Source organism: Hippocampus zosterae, chromosome 4, assembly GCF_025434085.1.
Source record: "Hippocampus zosterae strain Florida chromosome 4, ASM2543408v3, whole genome shotgun sequence".
NCBI lineage: Eukaryota > Metazoa > Chordata > Actinopteri > Syngnathiformes > Syngnathidae > Hippocampus > Hippocampus zosterae.
Window position 1 is genome coordinate 26590070 of NC_067454.1, and position 17630 is coordinate 26607699.

Sequence of the window (17630 nt, forward strand, 5' to 3'; positions counted from 1 at the left end):
TGGGATAGGCTCCAGCACCCCCCGCGACCCTAGTGAGGATCAAGCGGCTCGGAAGATGAATGAATGAATGAAAAACAATTGTAACTAGCACTGCGACCTTATCCATATTTGTATTTATATTGCACTTAATTGAACGGTGTTTGGGGTTTTTTTTTCCTTCTTTCTACCCACAATCTTGCTGTAGACTGTAAAATTCCCCAGTGTGGGCCAAATAAAGGATATCTTAATCTTAAAATTCCAAGTTAATTATTTGCTAAAAACAAAAAAAGTTTTATCAGTTTGAACAGTTCATCAATCCATCCATCCATTTTCTGATCCGCTTATCCTCACAAGGGTCGTGCGGTGTGCCGGAGCCTATTTCAGCTGTCTTCAGGGCAGTAGGCAGGGGACACCCTGAACCAGTTGTCAGTCAATTGCAGGGCACACAGAGACGAACAACCATCCACGCTTACACTCACACATAGGGACAATCTGGAGTGTTCAATCAACCTGCCGTGCATGTGGGAGGAAACCTGAGTACCCGGAGAAAACCCACGCAGGCACGGGGGAGAACATGCAAACTCCACACACGAAGGCCGCAGCCGGAATCAAACCCGGCACCTCTGCACTGTGAGGCCAACGCACAAACCAAATCAGCACTGGGCCGCCTGAACAGTTAATGTCTTGTCTTTGTAGTACTGTATATTCAATTAATGTTGAACATGTTATATATATATATATATATATATATATATATATATATATATATAAAATGATTTGGAAATCATTATATTCCGTTTTTGTTTCTGTTTAACACAATTCATTTCCCAAATTCATTGGAATTCGTACAACGAACGTATGAGTGATACATTAATGAGGACAAGTGGTTGCAGCTCAATTTTGCTGTTGTGCAGCATGCAAGCAGGTGAAGTTGCCGCACGAGGCTACTGTGCGACCGGCTGTGAGTTTGAGTGATCGTTGAGCGGGAGAGAAGCTCCGCAGCTGCCGCTTTTCATTGGGGACGCAGACTGTGGAATGAGAGAAGAGTCGCCAAACACAGTGCTAGTTGTGTTCATACATTTTGGGGGTAAGATGAGCTTCTCTTGCAATCTTGGAGTACTCGCTTTTGGGACATGTTTTGTAGTGCAAGATCATTCATTCATTCATTCATCTTCCGTACCGCTTGATCCTCACTAGTGTCGCGGGGGGTCGCTGGAGCCTATCCCAGCTGTCTCCGGGCAGTAGGCGGGGGACACCCTGAATCGGTTGCCAGCCAATCGCAGGGCACACATAGACGAACAACCATCCACGCTCACACTCACACCTAGGGACAATTTAGAGTGTTCAATCAGCCCGTCATGCATATTTTTGGAATGTGGGAGGAAACCGGAGCACCCGGAGAAAACCCACGCAGGCCCGGGGAGAACATGCAAACTCCACACAGGGAGGCCGGAGCTGGAATCGAACCCGGTACCTCTGCACTGAGAAGCCGACGTGCTAACCACTGGGCTACCGGGCCGCCCTGTTTTGTAGTGCAAGATGTGTGATATATTTTTAGATTAAATTTCAACAAATCAAGCATTGTGGTGGTGCTTTTACATGAAGAAGCTTAAAGATTGTACAGTCATGACATGCATTTAATTTAATACAAGTGTTAGTTTAGTGTGGAAGCAAACAAACAACACCCGGCCTAAACTCAAACGTGTCAATGAGCTAATTTGTTTTAGAGTACAAGGGGAGAAGGCTTCCTTCTGATCTGAGCAACCTCGACAGGAAAGAAGATGGGCACTTGAAATTGCTAACAAAATTTGCAGTATGCCTTTGTCTTTTCTTTTCACTTGACTTCACATTCTAACAGAATCTGCATACATTTGCTTTTGTGCTCTACTTTAACTCATTCAGTACCAGCCAATTCTGGACCAAGTCTGAAAAGACGTTGAAAAACGTCTTTGGGAGTGAATGTGTTAAGTGGAACGTAATTGCAACAGATTTTGAATCGTAAAACATCCCTTTTAATTACAACATGTATGATCTGTAAAGAGGAACAGCAGTTGAATGCAATGATTTAAAGCTAAATTGAGTCAAATAGTTCACATTATTCAGCATTCATCTGCATCGTCACTGCTCTTGCTGAGTGGTGGGGTGGGGTGGGCGCTCTCACAGCTTTCTAACAAAGTCGATGACTGGGAGGTCTTAATAGGCTGCTGGGAGTAGCTGATCCTGGCTGGTTCTTCATCATCATCATCCTCTTGTCCTTTGGAACGGTTGACACTGACAGCATGTTCTGAGTTGTTCACGGAGGACTCGCCTGCTTGCAATGACGAGTCTGAAGGATCACAATTTATACAGGAATTAGGAACATGACATCACTCATCATTTACAATGGCCAATGTTCCTTCTAAGCGTGTGAGCCATTGAATACTCCTCTCACACTCGTAAAAGCGGCAGACAGCCACCAGCATGCTCCCTGTTGTACTTTATAATTGAATAGACTTGGCAAGTAAGTTAGGATTTGGAAAGAAAGCCTCTTTGTCAGTCACCATACAATGTAGATACATTGATACAGTATCTCGCGCACCCAATTTAACATTTTTAATCCAATTGGATTTTTCATCTGAGGAACCAAGGGCGGCCCGGTGGTCCAGTGATTTGCGCGTCCACCTCGCAGTGCAGAGGTTCAATTCCAGCTGCGGCCTCTTTGTGCGGAATTTGCATGTTCTCCCCGGGTCCACTTGGGTTTTCTCCGGGTAGTCCGGTTTCCTCCCACATTCCAAAAACATGCAGGGCAGGCTGATTGAACACTCTAAATGGTCCCTAGGTATGATTGTGAGCGTGGATGGTTGTTCGTCTATGTGTGCCCTGCGATTGGGTGGGAACCGGTTCAGGGTGTCCCCCACCTACTGCCTGGAGACAGCTGGTATAGGCTCCAGCACGCCCCGTGACCGTTGTGAAGATAAAGTGGTTCAGAAAATGGATGGATGGATGGATCTGTGGAAGTAAAACCTTTACAATGTTTGACAGATTGATGGCGTGTGAAATTTCTGACAGACGCGCGGTCAAATTAAAGATTAAAGATGAGAGACCGACGATTACAGTTGAACTAGGATTGAAACAATGATGGACTGAAGACTGACTGGTGCCAAGGCCGCTTCTGAATGACAAATGACAGTTGCCACCACCTCTAAAACGAGGGGACATTGTCCACTGAGCAAAAGGAGTCTCATTTACAAACTTTGTCTTTGGATCCATTGAAATAAAGACACATTTACCCGAGAGCTGCTGCTGGCGAGCGAGCCTCTTCTCCAGGGCCCGCTGTCTGTTGAGCTCCATGCGTTGGCGCTGCTCATCTGTGAGGGAGGCGGCAAGTGGGCCAGCGGGCGCTGGGGTGGAGTGGATCGGCAACCTCTGACTGCTAAATGGATCGGAATCTCCCACCATGTCGGATTCGGGAGGAACCTCATCGTCCCCTAAGTATGGTAAATATTCAATGTTTAGAAACACGAACCGAAGGCACAATTTCCTAAGAAACACTTACCAGTAAAATCTTCATGTATCAGTGGCATGTCCAGGCGTATCCTTTTAAGACAAGTCTGCCGCAAGAAAAACATCAGACAACGACAAGTGCTGCAGACGTAGGGAACGGGATGGTTTGAATGTCCGTCTGTCTGTCCTACCTGCACCTCCTTCTTGGCGCCCAGCTTCTCCACTTTGTCAATGAAATCTTCAAACTGAAGTTTGGGGTACAACCTGTGCGCCCAGTTCTCCATCTTATGCATCAGCAGCCGCACGTCCTCCGCCTGGAGAGAGGAATACCACACACACACACACACACATTATGAAGCTCACTACGTTCAGAGATGTGACAAGAGAGTCTGACCTCATGCCCTTTGCCTTTGAAGTGGACATGGTCAAAAAGTGTTCGCAGAGCCAGAAGTCCTTTTTCAGACGTCAGTCTGAGGGGGGAAAAACAAAAAAAACATTTAACGCTGTGTTGTTCATGCTCAGTAGTTAATATGTAGGGACATATCAAGCCAATTCTTAGATAAAAAGTCCATCTAAAACAGTGGTTTTAACCTTCTTAGAGGTATCGAACCCAACCAGTTCATATACACATTTACCGAACGCTTCATTAGTGAAAAATAAATATATATATTTTTTACAAATTCAAGATGTAAAAAAAACCCCACATTTTTTCAAAACAGAAAAAAGTAAATGTCAAGCAATGTCATGCGATCATCTGCAGCCGGCGATGGCCAAGCAGGCGTGTCATAACTTATTGACATGTTGAGTCAGGTGTGTCTTAACCTCCATGGCAGAGGCTTCGTCGAACCCCTGAGACCGATTCACCGAACCGTAAGAAGTGGTGGGGGTAAACAACAACCTGTGGGAGTCCAACTTGGGCTGTGGTCTCTTCACTGTTTTCCTTTTGGCAGCGGGAACCTCAGCAAGCTTGGACACCTCACCAGCTTCTTCATCTGCATCGACAGCAAGACACAGTCATGGAGGGCATTTGATGATTAGTATTATTATCATCCAATCACTGGGGCAGGAGTGCCATTCTTTTTTGTATAATTGCCACAGTTTGGATACGAACAGCAGCGCGCGGGTGACTTCTCACCAAACGGGTCTCCTCGCTGGCCCGGGGACGGAGGTGGAGGGAGAGGAGAGAAGGTCTCAAAGCTGTCGTTTTCACGAGTTTTAACCATGATATCCAGCACCTACAGAAAGTGGCAAATGGGTATGAGCAACTCATTTTGTATGCCAAGTACCACCTCAAAAAATACTTGGCTCGAGGTTATTATAGTTAACGGAAACTCATGACTCAACTACAACTGAACTCATTCAGTACCAGCCAATTCTAGACCAAGTCTGAAAAGACGTTTAAAAACGTCATTGGGAGTGAATGAGTTAAATTGAGAGGAAATAAAAGAAAAAATTAAGTTGATAAAACTGACGGCAATTTTAGCAAAAAATGTCCTTCATTTTCTTCTAATTCAATTTATACCATACATAAGCTTTCTACTTTATTTCACACTTTTTGGGGGCTAAGTTTAACTTGGAGTTGACAAATACTTCCTATAGTTGAAGGGGAAAACAAGCATATTTCAGAAAAATAAATAAGTCAAAGATGCCAAAGATTTATTCCCCCCAAAATATTTTAAATTACATGCACCTATCACATGATGCAGTTTGAAAATGAAAAGTGCGCGCTTGAATAGAATTTTTAAAAAAACACACGCACACAACTTAATGATTCATTTACAATATGTTGCACATCAGGTTTTTTTTAATGTACCTCAATAAACGTTGAAAAGCAAACAAGTTGTAAAATATTGAAGGCAAATATTTAGTGCTTCAAAGTGAAATCCACGGTGCTGCCGCAACAAAAAATGATTTTTGAAATAGATTAAATTGACAAAAACATTTCCCCCATAAACTGATTAGAATTCAGCAGCATCCTATGCCTTTTTGGCTGGTGGCCCATGAATCATATTGTGATGGCCATGCCTAAAACAGCACTGACCATGTATCTTCATTATGTAATTAAATTATTTGCGTCATTAAATATTGTGTATGGTGAAATTTTTTTTGCATGTTTTTTTTTCCAGTATAAAATCTGAGTATTTAGCATTGGACATTTTCTGCGCTGTATATGTTATTGAAGCCATTCCTAATGTAACGTCTTTGGCAACCTGAATGTGAATTTCCCAATCAAAGGTCATTGTCATTGTAAGAGGACAGCAGACGGAGGGAGAATAGCTCCACAGCAGTCTTTATTCAGCCGCCTCCTTTTTGAGTGACCTCTTAACCCCTTTTGCATTCGCATCATCGCATGTATAACCCTTCGCCAATTCAATTCCATTTCAACAGCCCCCCCCCAATAAATATCAAATATAGATATCAATGTAAAAATAAATCCCCCTCCGTAAGTCGTCACCTTACCGTGGTGGAGGGGTTTGTGTGTCCCAATGATCCTAGAAGCTAAGTTGTCTGGGGCTTTATGCCCCTGGCAGGGTCACCCATGGCAAACAGGTTCTAGGTGAGGGGCCAGACAAAGCACGGCTCAAAAGACCCCAATGATGATAAAAATAAATGGATCTAGGTTTCCCTTGCCCGGACGCGGGTCACCGGGGCCCCCCTCTGGAGCCAGGCCTGGAGGTGGGGCTCGTTGGCAGGCGCCTGGTGGCAGGGCTTACACCCATGGGGCCCGGCCGGGCACAGCCCGAAGAGGCAACGTGGGTCCCCCTTCCCATGGGCTCACCACCCATGAGAGGGGCCAAAAGGGTCGGGTGCAATGTGAGCTGGGCGGCAGCCAAAGGCGGGGACCCTGGCGGTCCGATCCTCGGCTGCAGAAGCTAGCTCTTGGGACATGGAATGTCACCTCTCTGGCAGGGAAGGAGCCCGAGCTGGTGTGTGAGGCAGAGAATTTCCGACTGGATATAGTCGGACTTGCCTCCACACACAGCCTGGGTTCTGGTACCAGTTCTCTCGAGAGGGGTTGGACTCTCTTCCACTCTGGAGTTGCTCACGGTGAGAGGCGCAGAGCAGGTGTGGGCATACTCATTGCCCCCCGGCTCAGTGCCTGTACATTGGGGTTCACACCGGTAGACGAGAGGGTTGCCTCCCTCCGCCTTCGGGTGGGTGGACGGGTCCTGACTGTTGTTTGTGCATATGCACCAAACAGCAGCTCAGCATACCCACCCTTTTTGGAGTCCTTGGAGGGTGTGCTGGAGAGTACTCCTGCTGGGGACTCCATTGTTCTGCTGGGGGACTTCAATGCTCACGTGGGCAATGACAGTGATACCTGGAGGGGCGTGATTGGGAGGAACGGCCCCCCCGATCAGAACCCGAGTGGTGTTTTGTTATTGGACTTCTGTGCTCGTCACGGATTGTCCATAACGAACACCTTATTCAAACATAAGGGTGTCCATATGTGCACTTGGCACCAGGACACCCGAGGCCGCAGTTCGATGATCGACTTTGTAGTTGTATCATCGGATTTGCGGCCGCATGTTCTGGACACTCGGGTGAAGAGAGGGGCGGAGCTGTCAACTGATCACCACCTGGTGGTGAGTAGGCTCCGATGGTGGGGGAAGATGCCGGTCCGTCCTGGCAGACCCAAACGTATAGTGAGGGTTTGTTGGGAGCGTCTGGCGGAATCCCCTGTCAGAAGGAGTTTCAACTCCCACCTCCGACAGAGCTTTTCCCATGTTCCGGGGGCGACGGGGGACATTGAGTCCGAGTGGACCATGTTCCGTGCCTCTATTGTTGAGGCGGCCAATCTGAGTTGTGGCCGTAAGGTGTGGTTGGTGCCTGTCGTGGCGGCAATCCCCGTACTCGCTGGTGGACACCAGCAGTAAGGGATGCCGTCAAGCTGAAGAAGGAGTCCTATCGAGCCTTTATGGCCCGTGGGACCCCAGAGGCAGCTGACGGGTATCGACTGGCCAAGCGGACCGCGGCTTCGGTGGTCGCCGAGGCAAAAACCAGAGCGTGGGAAGAGTTCGGTGAGGCCATGGAAGCCGACTTCCGGACGGCTTCGAGGAAATTCTGGTCCACCATCCGACGTCTCAGGAGGGGGAACCAGTGCACCACTAACACTGTGTACAGTGGGGATGGGGCGCTGCTGACTTCGACTCGGGACGTTGTGAACCGGTGGGCAGAGTACTTCGAAGACCTCCTCAACTCCACCAACACGCCTTCCTTGGAGGAAGCAGAGCCTGGGGACTCTGAGGTGGGCTCTCCTATCTCTGTGGTTGAAGTCACCGATGTGGTTAAAAAGCTCCTCGGTGGCAAGGCCCCAGGGGTGGATGAGATCCGCCCGGAGTTCCTCAAGGCTCTGGATGTTGTGGGGCTGTCCTGGTTGACACGCCTCTGCAACATCGCGTGGTCAACAGGGAGCGTGCCTCTGGATTGGCAGACCGGGGTGGTAGTCCCTCTTTTTAAAAAGGGGGACCGGAGGGTGTGTTCCAACTACAGAGGGATCACACTCCTCAGCCTCCCTGGTAAGGTCTATTCAGGGGTGCTGGAGAGGAGGGTCCGTCAGGAAGTCGAGCCTCAGATTGAGGAGGAGCATTGTGGTTTTCGTCCTGGCCGTGGAACAGTGGACCAGCTCTACACCCTTAGCAGGGTCCTTGAGGGTATGTGGGAATTCGCCCAACCAGTCTACATGTGTTTTGTGGACTTGGAGAAGGCGTTTGACCGTGTCCCTCGGGGAGTTCTGTGGGGGGTGCTTCGTGGATATGGGGTACCGAACCCCCTGATACGGGCTGTTCGGTCACTATACCACCGATGTCAGAGTTTGGTTCGCATTGCCGGCAGTAAGTCGGAATCGTTTCCAGTGGGGGTAGGACTCCGCCAAGGCTGCCCTTTGTCGCCGATTCTGTTCATAACCTTTATGGACAGAATTTCTAGGCACAGCCAAAGCGTTGAGGGGGTCCGTTTTGGGGGCCTCAGTATTACATCCCTGCTTTTTGCAGATGATGTGGTCCTGTTCGCTCCTTCAAACGGGGCTCTCCAACTCTCACTGGAGCGTTTCGCAGCCGAGTGTGAAGCGATTGGGATGAAAATCAGCACCTCCAAATCTGAAACCATGGTCCTCAGTCGGAAAAGGGTGGAGTGCCCCCTCCGGGTCGGGGAGGAGATCTTACCCCAAGTGGAGGAGTTCAAGTATCTTGGGGTCTTGTTCACGAGTGGGGGTGGGAGGGAGCGGGAGATCGACAGGCGGATCGGTGCACCGTCTGCTGTGATGCGGACGTTGTATCGGTCTGTCGTGGTGAAGAAGGAGCTGAGCCAAAGGGCGAAGCTCTCAATTTACCGGTCGATCTATGTCCCAACCCTCACCTATGGTCACGAGCTATGGGTCGTGACCGAAAGAACGAGATCCCGGATACAAGCGGCTGAAATGAGTTTTCTCCGCAGGGTGTCCGGGCTCTCCCTTAGAGATAAGGTGAGAAGCTCAGTCATCCGGGAGGGGCTCAGAGTCGAGCTGCTTCTCCTCCACATCGAGAGGAGCCAGATGAGGTGGCTTGGGCATCTGATTCGGATGCCTCCTGAGCGCCTCACCGGTGAGGTGTTCCGGTCATGTCCCACCGGGAGGAGACCCCGAGGAAGACCCAGGACACGCTGGAGAGACTATGTCACCCAGCTTGCCTGGGAACGACTCGGGATCCCCCGGGGAGAGCTGGAAGAAGTAGCTAGGGAGAGGGAAGTCTGGGCTTCCCTGCTAAAGCTGTTGCCCCCGCGACCCGGCCCCGGATAAGCGGTAGATGATGGATGGATGGATGGTAAAAATAAATAATTTCATGTTAACTCCCCCCCAAAAAGTTTACAAATCAACTGTCGTGTTAAAAAGATGATTGACTAATGCAAGTGCACAAAACTTTAAATATTCAAGTCATGTACAACTACATTGTCAAATGTGCTGAATGTATCACATACAGCACATATTTCATATTAAATATTTAAAAAGCAAGAATGTATGCATTTCATTCAATTTACTGATGAAATTTATATTCCCCAGTCAGACCAGTGTCCGTGAACTTTGGGTGCCCCAAAAATTGGGATCACTTGGGCGACCGTTGGTGCAGAACACTGTTCAGTTATTGGTTTGGTCTGTAACATGTCAGGATGATAAAGGGAAAAAAGTTGACCATTGTTTTCCAAAGGAAAAGCAGATGTTTGCAAATGTCTCATTTTGATTTAACACAAACACAAAAAAAAAAGTCTAAACTGCTTTCCTGAAGGGCTACAGAATTCACGGAATCTTTCCTGTGGAGAGGCTAAAATTTTAGTATTTTAATTATTTCAAGTTAAACAATGGCTAGAAATGATTAATCAATTCAAAAAAATAATTGATTCAATTGAACATTGGTTAATCATTGAGCTTTGATAGCACGACTGCATACTATTCATTCTCGTGCTACCACATTTAAAGAATCACTGGATACCATGAAAAAGCTTGTGGCTTGGTCTCATGCCGATACAAATACAATGTACAAGCACACCAAACACTATCATCACAAATATAGTTACAATAACACACTATTGCTCTCACAGGAGTCGCACTAAAAGGACAACATGACAGTTGTGAATTTCCCTTTTGTTTTTTTAATTCTTATTCTTATTCAAGCGTACATTGGTCATTTGTCAGAGTCATTAGAGATATTTTGCTGAGAGGAGGTTTGCGAGCTGGTGTTGGGTCGACAGATCAGGTTGGTCATTCCTGCCTGTGTGATGATGCGGACGCAAACAAAATTCCCAGATGCTCTCAGACACAATGTGGAACTGTGAGACTTCAGTGTTCGGTTCCGTCCCGTCTGTTCAGTCGATCAAACTAGGCTGACAGGTCCTCTGGAATTGGGATTTTTAGGACCTCTTCCAAATATGGGCCAGGATCTGGCAACACCTTTTCAAAAATGAGGTCTAACACCTCCTCGACATAATCTGAAAATCAGAAAAGATAAACGTATTTGAAAATGTGCATTAACCCGGTGGCACCGTCAACAGTTCTCCATGGTTTTCACTTACATGATTATATCTCTTTACTATGAGGGCCATTTGAACAATCCTTAATAGTGCATATTTTCAACTTCTATGATGGCTATTTGCACATTTTAAAAAAAAGGTAAATAATTTGTAACTTGGGTAAGGTTGTTTTACCTGGTTGAGGTGTGCATTCCCCTTCCTCAAGAGCTGATGTTGTTTGAGGGCGCCCAACATTTTTATTAAAGTGCAATGCTGCCAGGTAGAGTCTTGGCAAGACCAAAAAACAATAATAATAACAATTTTTAGACAAGATAAAGATCTCGAGTGTGTATCTGTATATATTGTAAGTGAATATAGATAAATACAAACAGTATACATCATGAATGTTCAGGTCACAAGCTAGAAATTGCAGATTACCTGCATAACATTCCAAGAAAAGGAAAGAACACATTCTTGGGTGCAAAAGACAGAATGACATCGTGAAAGGACTCCAGGGATAATGTCTGGTAGTGAGGGCTCAACCTTTGCACATCTTTCAGAACTTTCCTGCTTGTCAGCACTTTTTCCAATCTGCAGAAAGCTGCTGTTCCTGGGAATGAATTTATAAAAACATTTTGCAGGAATAAAAATATCATTTGAGAGTAAAATAGAAACATTTCATTGTGAGCGTACCGTGGGTTTCAACATGTCCTCAAACAAATCCTTACAATAGTTTTGATTTCCACGCATTGGGAACACTACAGACTACATCCATTTTCCTAACCACTTTATCCTCACAAGGGTCACGGGGCGTGCTGGAGCCTACCCCAGCCGTCAACCATCCGCGCTCACACTCACACCTCGGGACAATTTAGAGCGTTCAATCAGCCTCCTATGCATGTTTTTGGAAAGTGGAAGGAAAACAGAGTACCCGGGGAAAACCCACGCAGGCCCGGGGAGAACATGCAAACTCCACACAGGGAGGCCGGAGCTGGAATTGAACCCAGTACCTCTGCACTGCACAGTCGACGCGCTAACACCCATTCCCATCCATCCGCCCTCTCATTACATGTTATGTCTTGTGACTTGTAGTAACTGTCATTTGCTTATTTATGTGCTTGGGTCTTTTTTTATCCTGACTTAAATTAACCTCAGAAGAGGATCGTTCGAGTGTGTTTTTTTTCCCCTCTCCCTACCCAGTGTTTTCCTTTCTGAACTCTGACTGTAAATTTCCCCATTGCGGGACAAATAAAGGATATCTTAATTTCTTCTCCTAGATTTAGTTAAATTACGTCTTTCACGCTACTCTACAGTGACGACACTTTAAAACTGCACTCCAAAATTGACATTTGCAAATTCTCTTATAGGGCACTTTTGAATGCATTGTTGCAAACACAGCCCAAGTCTTTATCCATTACCTTTTTAAGTTTGAAGAAAGATGAGCCTGTAGTATACACAGCAGCTGAAAGCTTGAGGTTTCCCACAGGTGTGTCTCCAATAATTGGCTGACTATTCCATTTTCTGGAGTACTGACAGTGCCGGCAATGCTGCGTTACAGAGAGGAATGTGCCTCTGCTTCTTGTCTGCACATCAGTAATCCGTTGACACACAGGGCACACCTCAAACAGCTCCAGTAGGCACCTTTCATGGACAACATATGCTGCCATTTTATGAACAGGATCAGAAGACTCCAGCCTATCAGCACAACAAGATATAATAGAGATGATAATAACTTCCATATTGACATATTTTAAATTTAAAAAACAAATAGTACAGTAATCTATCAAAATAGTGATGTTATTAACCCACGTTGCATTTGTTAAATCAGTTAAAACTGTGGCAGGGTCCTCACAGGTTGGATCCAGTGCGTCTGGAATGTCCATAAAAGAGCTGCCCTCTAGTGGGTTTTCCATATCCTCCTCCAGTTCCATGCGAGCTCTTTTACATGGTTTTGGGGAAGCAACAGGTGAGCTTCTTACATCTACTTCTGTGTGGGACAATGTTTCCAGTGAGCCATTGATTAAAAACAAATTATAATAATAATTTTAAAAATTAAAAAGAAAAGAAAATGAAATTCTTGAGAATGGTACATAGACCATACTGTACTGTACTCACTGTAACTGTACTTTCCGCCTACACTTGAGTGTTCTTGTTATCTGTGTGTGTGTGTGTGGTGCCGAGTGCAGCTCTATCTACAGGTCCATGGGAATCTGTCTATTGCCATGTGTTGGGGAGGCTTATTGTCAATCATAACATACTATTAGAACGCCTCAGAATGTGTATTTGGTATTTCAGGCTCAGCTCTTTCCTTGTTTCATTCTTTCTTCTCAGAGAGGACGCACCATTCATACGGCATCTGATTTTGTGATGTTACATGTGGAGTGTCAAAGGGTACCGTACTTGGCCCTCTCTTATTCACCATTTACATGTTTCCACTCGGTGACATCATCCGTAAATATAACATTAGTTTTTACCGTTATGCTGACGATGCACTATATATGCGGTTGCTGTAATCTCAAACTGTGCCGTGCTGAGATTAAACAATGAATGACTTTTAATTTTTGTCTTATTAACCCTGATATAACCCTCATTATGATTATCGGCCTTGGTCAGCATCGGAACCTATTCAAGGACACTACTGTCAGCCTCGATAAATGTACTATTACCTAAGGTGATTCAGCAAAAAAACGTGCCGTTATATTTGATTCAACGCTCTCTTTTCAAATGCACATTAAGAACATAACGAGAACTGCATTTTTTCACCTTCGCAATACCGCTAAGAGACGTCCCATTTTATCTCCTGCGGATGCAAAAATCATAATTCATGCGTTTGTTACGTCTCGCCTCGATTATTGTAACGGATTGCTCTCTGGTCTTCCCTTTCCAGTCCAAAAAGCTTGCAGCTATTACAAAATGCTGCAGCTAGACTCCAAATGAGAACAAAGAAGTTCGATCACTTTACCCCAATACTAGCCAACTTGCAGTGGGTTCCAGGTCATTTGAGATGTGATCTCCCATCCGCGGCCCCTTCCCAAGGTTTCTCATTACTTCCCAGATGTAATTTTTTTTTTTAGGTTTTTCCTTTGCCTTCCTGGGGTTTAAGGGGATGTCATGAATACTCGTCAGCTATGGGCATGAGAAGCCCTTTGAGACTGCTTGTGAATAAGGGCTAATTAAATAAATGTGACTTGACTATTTTACTTTCTGCCATCAAGAGGAACAGCATGCAGTTGTAATGCATGTCACTACGATGTCGCTGGCATGGATTGATTCATTCATCTTCCAATAGCTTTATCCTCACTAGGGTCGCGGGAGTGCTGCAGCCTATCCCAGCTGTCTTCGGGCAGTAGGCAGGGGACACCCCGAATCGGTTGCCAGCCAATCGCAGGGCACACAGAGACGAACAACCATCCACGCCCACACTCACAACTAGGGACAATTTAGAGCGCCCAATCAGCCTGCCATGCATGTTTTTGGAATGTGGGAGGAAACCGGAGCACCCGGGGAAAACCCACGCAGGCCCAGGGAGAACATGCAAACTCCACACAGGGAGGCCGGAGCTGGACTTGAACCTCTGCACTGCGAAGTCGACGTGCTAACCACTGGACTACCGGGCCGCCCTGATAATCATATATTTGTAATTAATAATTTCCCTTCAAAATAGGTAGAGTTGGGTGTACTTTTGAAGTTAGGTTGGAGTGTTTGCATGGACAGCTGTGTGCCAACTCTGCGTGTGGCCGGGGGGTCCGTCTGGCAGGCCACATGATGTACCACGGCTGCCAGTGCAGACTTGGTTGCCTATGAACCATGGACAGTAACTATTTATGCATCCCTATTCCATGTCAATTCGTCTCTAAGTAATTTCTCGCACTCAAAAATGTTTTGGGGTGTGTCAAGCAACTATAGCTATTATGCACAGTAAATATCAAGCCGATAATTAAAGGATATTAGGAATTATGATGTTATACCAATAAACCCAATAACATTAAAAAAAAAATCATAATAAATAAGAAAACCAAGAATGAAGATGAAATTCTAGCGAAACGAGAACTGCACGTGGGTGGAGAAATCATGGTCTGCTTTCAATGCATGCGGCCAGTCGTAAATTCTCTCCTCGCTCACATGGCTGAATGTCTTAAGTGAAGGGGAAAAAAATTGGGGGGAATACTTACACTTTCCTCATCTGTATCTTTGCCACGGACACTCGGTATGGATCCATCTTTTATAAAGAGTCTCATTGCCAGACCAGCTTTATACTGACCGAGGTTGCTAAAGCAGACCGACGCAAAGTGGTTGGCACAGACGACAAGATTTTTGCTGACAGAGGACGGAATGTTTCCATTGTAAATAAAATGAATCCACTTTGTCCTGATGTCCTCTCTGGCTGGCAGGCGATGTAGTGATGTGTGCCCATCTAAACATCCAACCACGTGGCAGGTCTGCTTCGCTTTTGACTTTGACATAATCGCAGTATCGTGTAGTCTGGCACTCACCTGCGAGGGAAAATTGTGGATCTTCACCCAGGTAGCTGCCAAGTCATGTGTGGAGAAACTTGGTGTAAGGGTGGTATTAATTAAATAAGTCCAACTCTTAAAGACTGAAGGGCCCCAAAAAAACATTTGCTTAATGACATTTCCTGAATTAAGCAGCTCATAAAAATGCAATGTCATTTGCACATGCATTCATGTCACTTCTGACTTTGGAGTCTGGTTTCACCATGCCATCAAGGCAGTATTTTACTGGCACAGGAATAACTGTGATACAGCTGCAGCTGTTGTGAAAGCGCTATATAAATCAGAATGTATTGTATTGTATTCATAATTTGAAGTCATGGACTCACTGAAAAAGAAGACAGTCAAATGCCCATTTTATTATTTTGTGTCTGAATAGTGTTCAAACATAACTAGAATTTTTGTACTAAGTAGCAAAGTAAGAGACTGTAAGACATCAAGTAAGATATCAAATTAAATTGTATTCCTATTTATGAGTCTTTGTCAAATCTAAACATGAAATGGCTAGATAGAGGTTGAGTTACACAGTCAAAAATTTACAATCATTTATTTTTTTTACTGTGTATAACTGATACAGCTGCAGCTGTTGTGAAAGCGCTATATAAATCTGAATGTATTGTCTTGTATACATAATTTGAAGTCATGGACTCACTGAAAAAGAAGACAGTCAAATGCCCATTTTATTATTTTGTGTCTGAATAGTGCTCAAACTTAAATGCAGAATCTTTGTACTAAGTAGCAAGAAAGTAAAAGACTGTAAGACAGATATCAAATTAAATCGTATTCCTATTTATGAGTCTTTGTCAAATCTAAACATGAAATGACTAGAGATAGAGGTTGAGTTACACTGTCAAAAAATTTACAAGAAAAACAAAATTAACATCCAAAAAACATCACAGAGACACTAAATTGATTACAGTACAACCTTTTCATTTTGGCAAATAACATAGCTAACGGAACCTTTCAATCACGCATGCGCAGTAGTGGGTGAGCAATGCGCAACCCCCACTTCCGCCCCAGCATCATGGCGGGAACCAAACAAGGATAAGAAGCTAAAGGCTTAAATGCTCTTGCTGTTTATATGACACCACCACGTGCATTTGCCATTTTACACCACTCTGCTGTTCACATATAATTTCTTATAATCACAAAATCACAACACAATTCTTAAGAGATGGCTTCCACGCTAAATTTGACAGAAACAGCTACGTTCGCGTTGAACGTATGTTTGGAAAACAAATGTAGCGTTCCGGCACGCACTGACTTGAACTCAAAGCAACTATTTAACATGCAATACAGCACAATTTAGAAAGATATGCCTTACCTGTCAGCCAAACCAGCGAACGCCGCAAAAGAACATACGGACAATTCCGACAACAACTTCCGGTATGAACCCATTTTTTATAGACCTTTATAGATAACATTTTACTCACAAAGTTATACGTTGACGTCCCCGCCATATTGAATGTGGAACAGTGAGACGATCGTCGAGGTTCCTTAACTCTGCTGCTTGGAGTCGAAGATATACCGGTAATAATAATATAGGCCTGGTTTCACTGACAAGGCTTTTATGAAGCCAGGAGTAGGCCTAAGTCAGACGAACAAAGCTGGGTCATTCACTGGTGTCTTGTATGAGCGTATCTTGCATATTTTTTTAGGTTTTGGAGAGGTTTTAGAGGTTTTGGAGAGAAAGTCAGAGAGGCCAGGCTGAGATGGTTTGGAGATGTCCAAAGGAGAGAGAATATTGGGAGAAGGATGTCGAGTCTTAAACTGCCAGGCAGGAGGCCGAGAGTAAAACCAAAGAGGTGTATGGGTGTAGTGAAAGAGGACATGAAGGTTGCTTGTGTAAGAAGAAGAGCGTGAGATGAAAATGAGAATTCTACAGGTTGAATTAGATATGAAATTAGAAGCGAGAGCAGTTCAAAGAAAGATGCACGAGACACCTTTGTAAAGAAATGAAATACATTGTGAAATTATATATTTTTTCTCATTTGACAAGTATTTATTGGAGTCACCACAGCCTACATTTTAGAACAACCTTGGTTGAGTTTCTCATTTAATTTTTCACCACTATACATAGACATATGTTGTCTACACTGAACACTATTAAGGCAAAAGCAAACCATAATCAATGCATTCCACGGTGAAATGTATCTATTTTCTCACTCAAGCGCTGCAATGTGAAAGCGGCTCTGAGTGCAAATTCTCGTTGGTTATTTGCTGTCACAGGCATGGGCACGTGGATCATTCTGGTCTTCTATTGGAAGGTCAGGACAATCCTGCTACTTCAAATAGTTGAGCAGCACAGCTATAGCATTGATGACCTTGCGGCATCTTCTTGGCTCAAAACAAAGTATATTGCATAAAGAGTGGAAATCGATTTTTCCACCCTCCAAACATGCACTCAACCTCTAGTGCGAATCTGAGCTCTGTTGTATACTTGCTGCTAAGGTGTTATGGGATGTGACCATGGTGGGAATAAATATGAACTCTGAGAATATTCACTGCCACCAAGTTGTCGTCCACTATGTTAACCTCTCTCAAACTGAGCACGCAATGAAGAATTTCCTTTCCAACGGGCAACAATGTTTAAAAAGTCTAAATTGGAAGTGTGCAGTCAGTATGCAGCCTGAACATTAGTGGAAAACCAGTTCTTACGCTTCCTGTTCTCCTCAG

The 17630-nt window shown here is 44.9% G+C and overlaps 2 protein-coding genes across 2 annotated transcripts; both read right to left on the reverse strand.

The window, feature by feature from the left end:
* Positions 1–1595: 1595 nt before the first annotated feature.
* On the reverse strand, positions 1596–16374 carry tipin (timeless interacting protein). The gene is made up of 8 exons (XM_052064023.1): positions 16279–16374; positions 4598–4697; positions 4361–4454; positions 3857–3932; positions 3654–3776; positions 3515–3569; positions 3249–3446; positions 1596–2305 (listed from the first exon to the last, which is right to left on the reverse strand). The coding sequence occupies exons 2-8, from the start codon at positions 4683–4685 to the stop codon at positions 2079–2081; spliced, it is 861 nt and encodes a 286-aa protein (XP_051919983.1). The 5' UTR covers positions 4686–4697; positions 16279–16374; the 3' UTR covers positions 1596–2078.
* LOC127599766 (uncharacterized) lies at positions 10077–15285 on the reverse strand. Its single transcript, XM_052063990.1, has 6 exons — positions 14616–15285; positions 14124–14241; positions 12253–12430; positions 10882–12138; positions 10639–10730; positions 10077–10422 (listed from the first exon to the last, which is right to left on the reverse strand). The coding sequence occupies exons 1-4, from the start codon at positions 15123–15125 to the stop codon at positions 11805–11807; spliced, it is 1140 nt and encodes a 379-aa protein (XP_051919950.1). The 5' UTR covers positions 15126–15285; the 3' UTR covers positions 10077–10422; positions 10639–10730; positions 10882–11804.
* Positions 16375–17630: the final 1256 nt, after the last annotated feature.

Bases quoted from the DNA above. Each gene is read 5' to 3' on its own strand.
- tipin (XM_052064023.1), bottom strand. From the start codon at position 4,685: ATGGTTAAAACTCGTGAAAACGACAGCTTTGAGACCTTCTCTCCTCTC. The intron at 3,570-3,653 runs GTAGGACAGACA...TTCTTGCGGCAG, and splicing joins GCGCCAAGAAGGAGGTGCAG to ACTTGTCTTAAAAGGATACG. The intron at 2,306-3,248 runs GTAAATGTGTCT...GTGATCCTTCAG, and splicing joins TCGCCAGCAGCAGCTCTCGG to ACTCGTCATTGCAAGCAGGC.
- LOC127599766 (XM_052063990.1), bottom strand. From the start codon at position 15,125: ATGCATGTGCAAATGACATTGCATTTTTATGAGCTGCTTAATTCAGGA. The intron at 14,242-14,615 runs GTAAGTATTCCC...CATGGTTCATAG, and splicing joins AAGATACAGATGAGGAAAGT to GCAACCAAGTCTGCACTGGC. The intron at 12,431-14,123 runs GTACACCCAACT...TGTCCCACACAG, and splicing joins ACTCCAACCTAACTTCAAAA to AAGTAGATGTAAGAAGCTCA.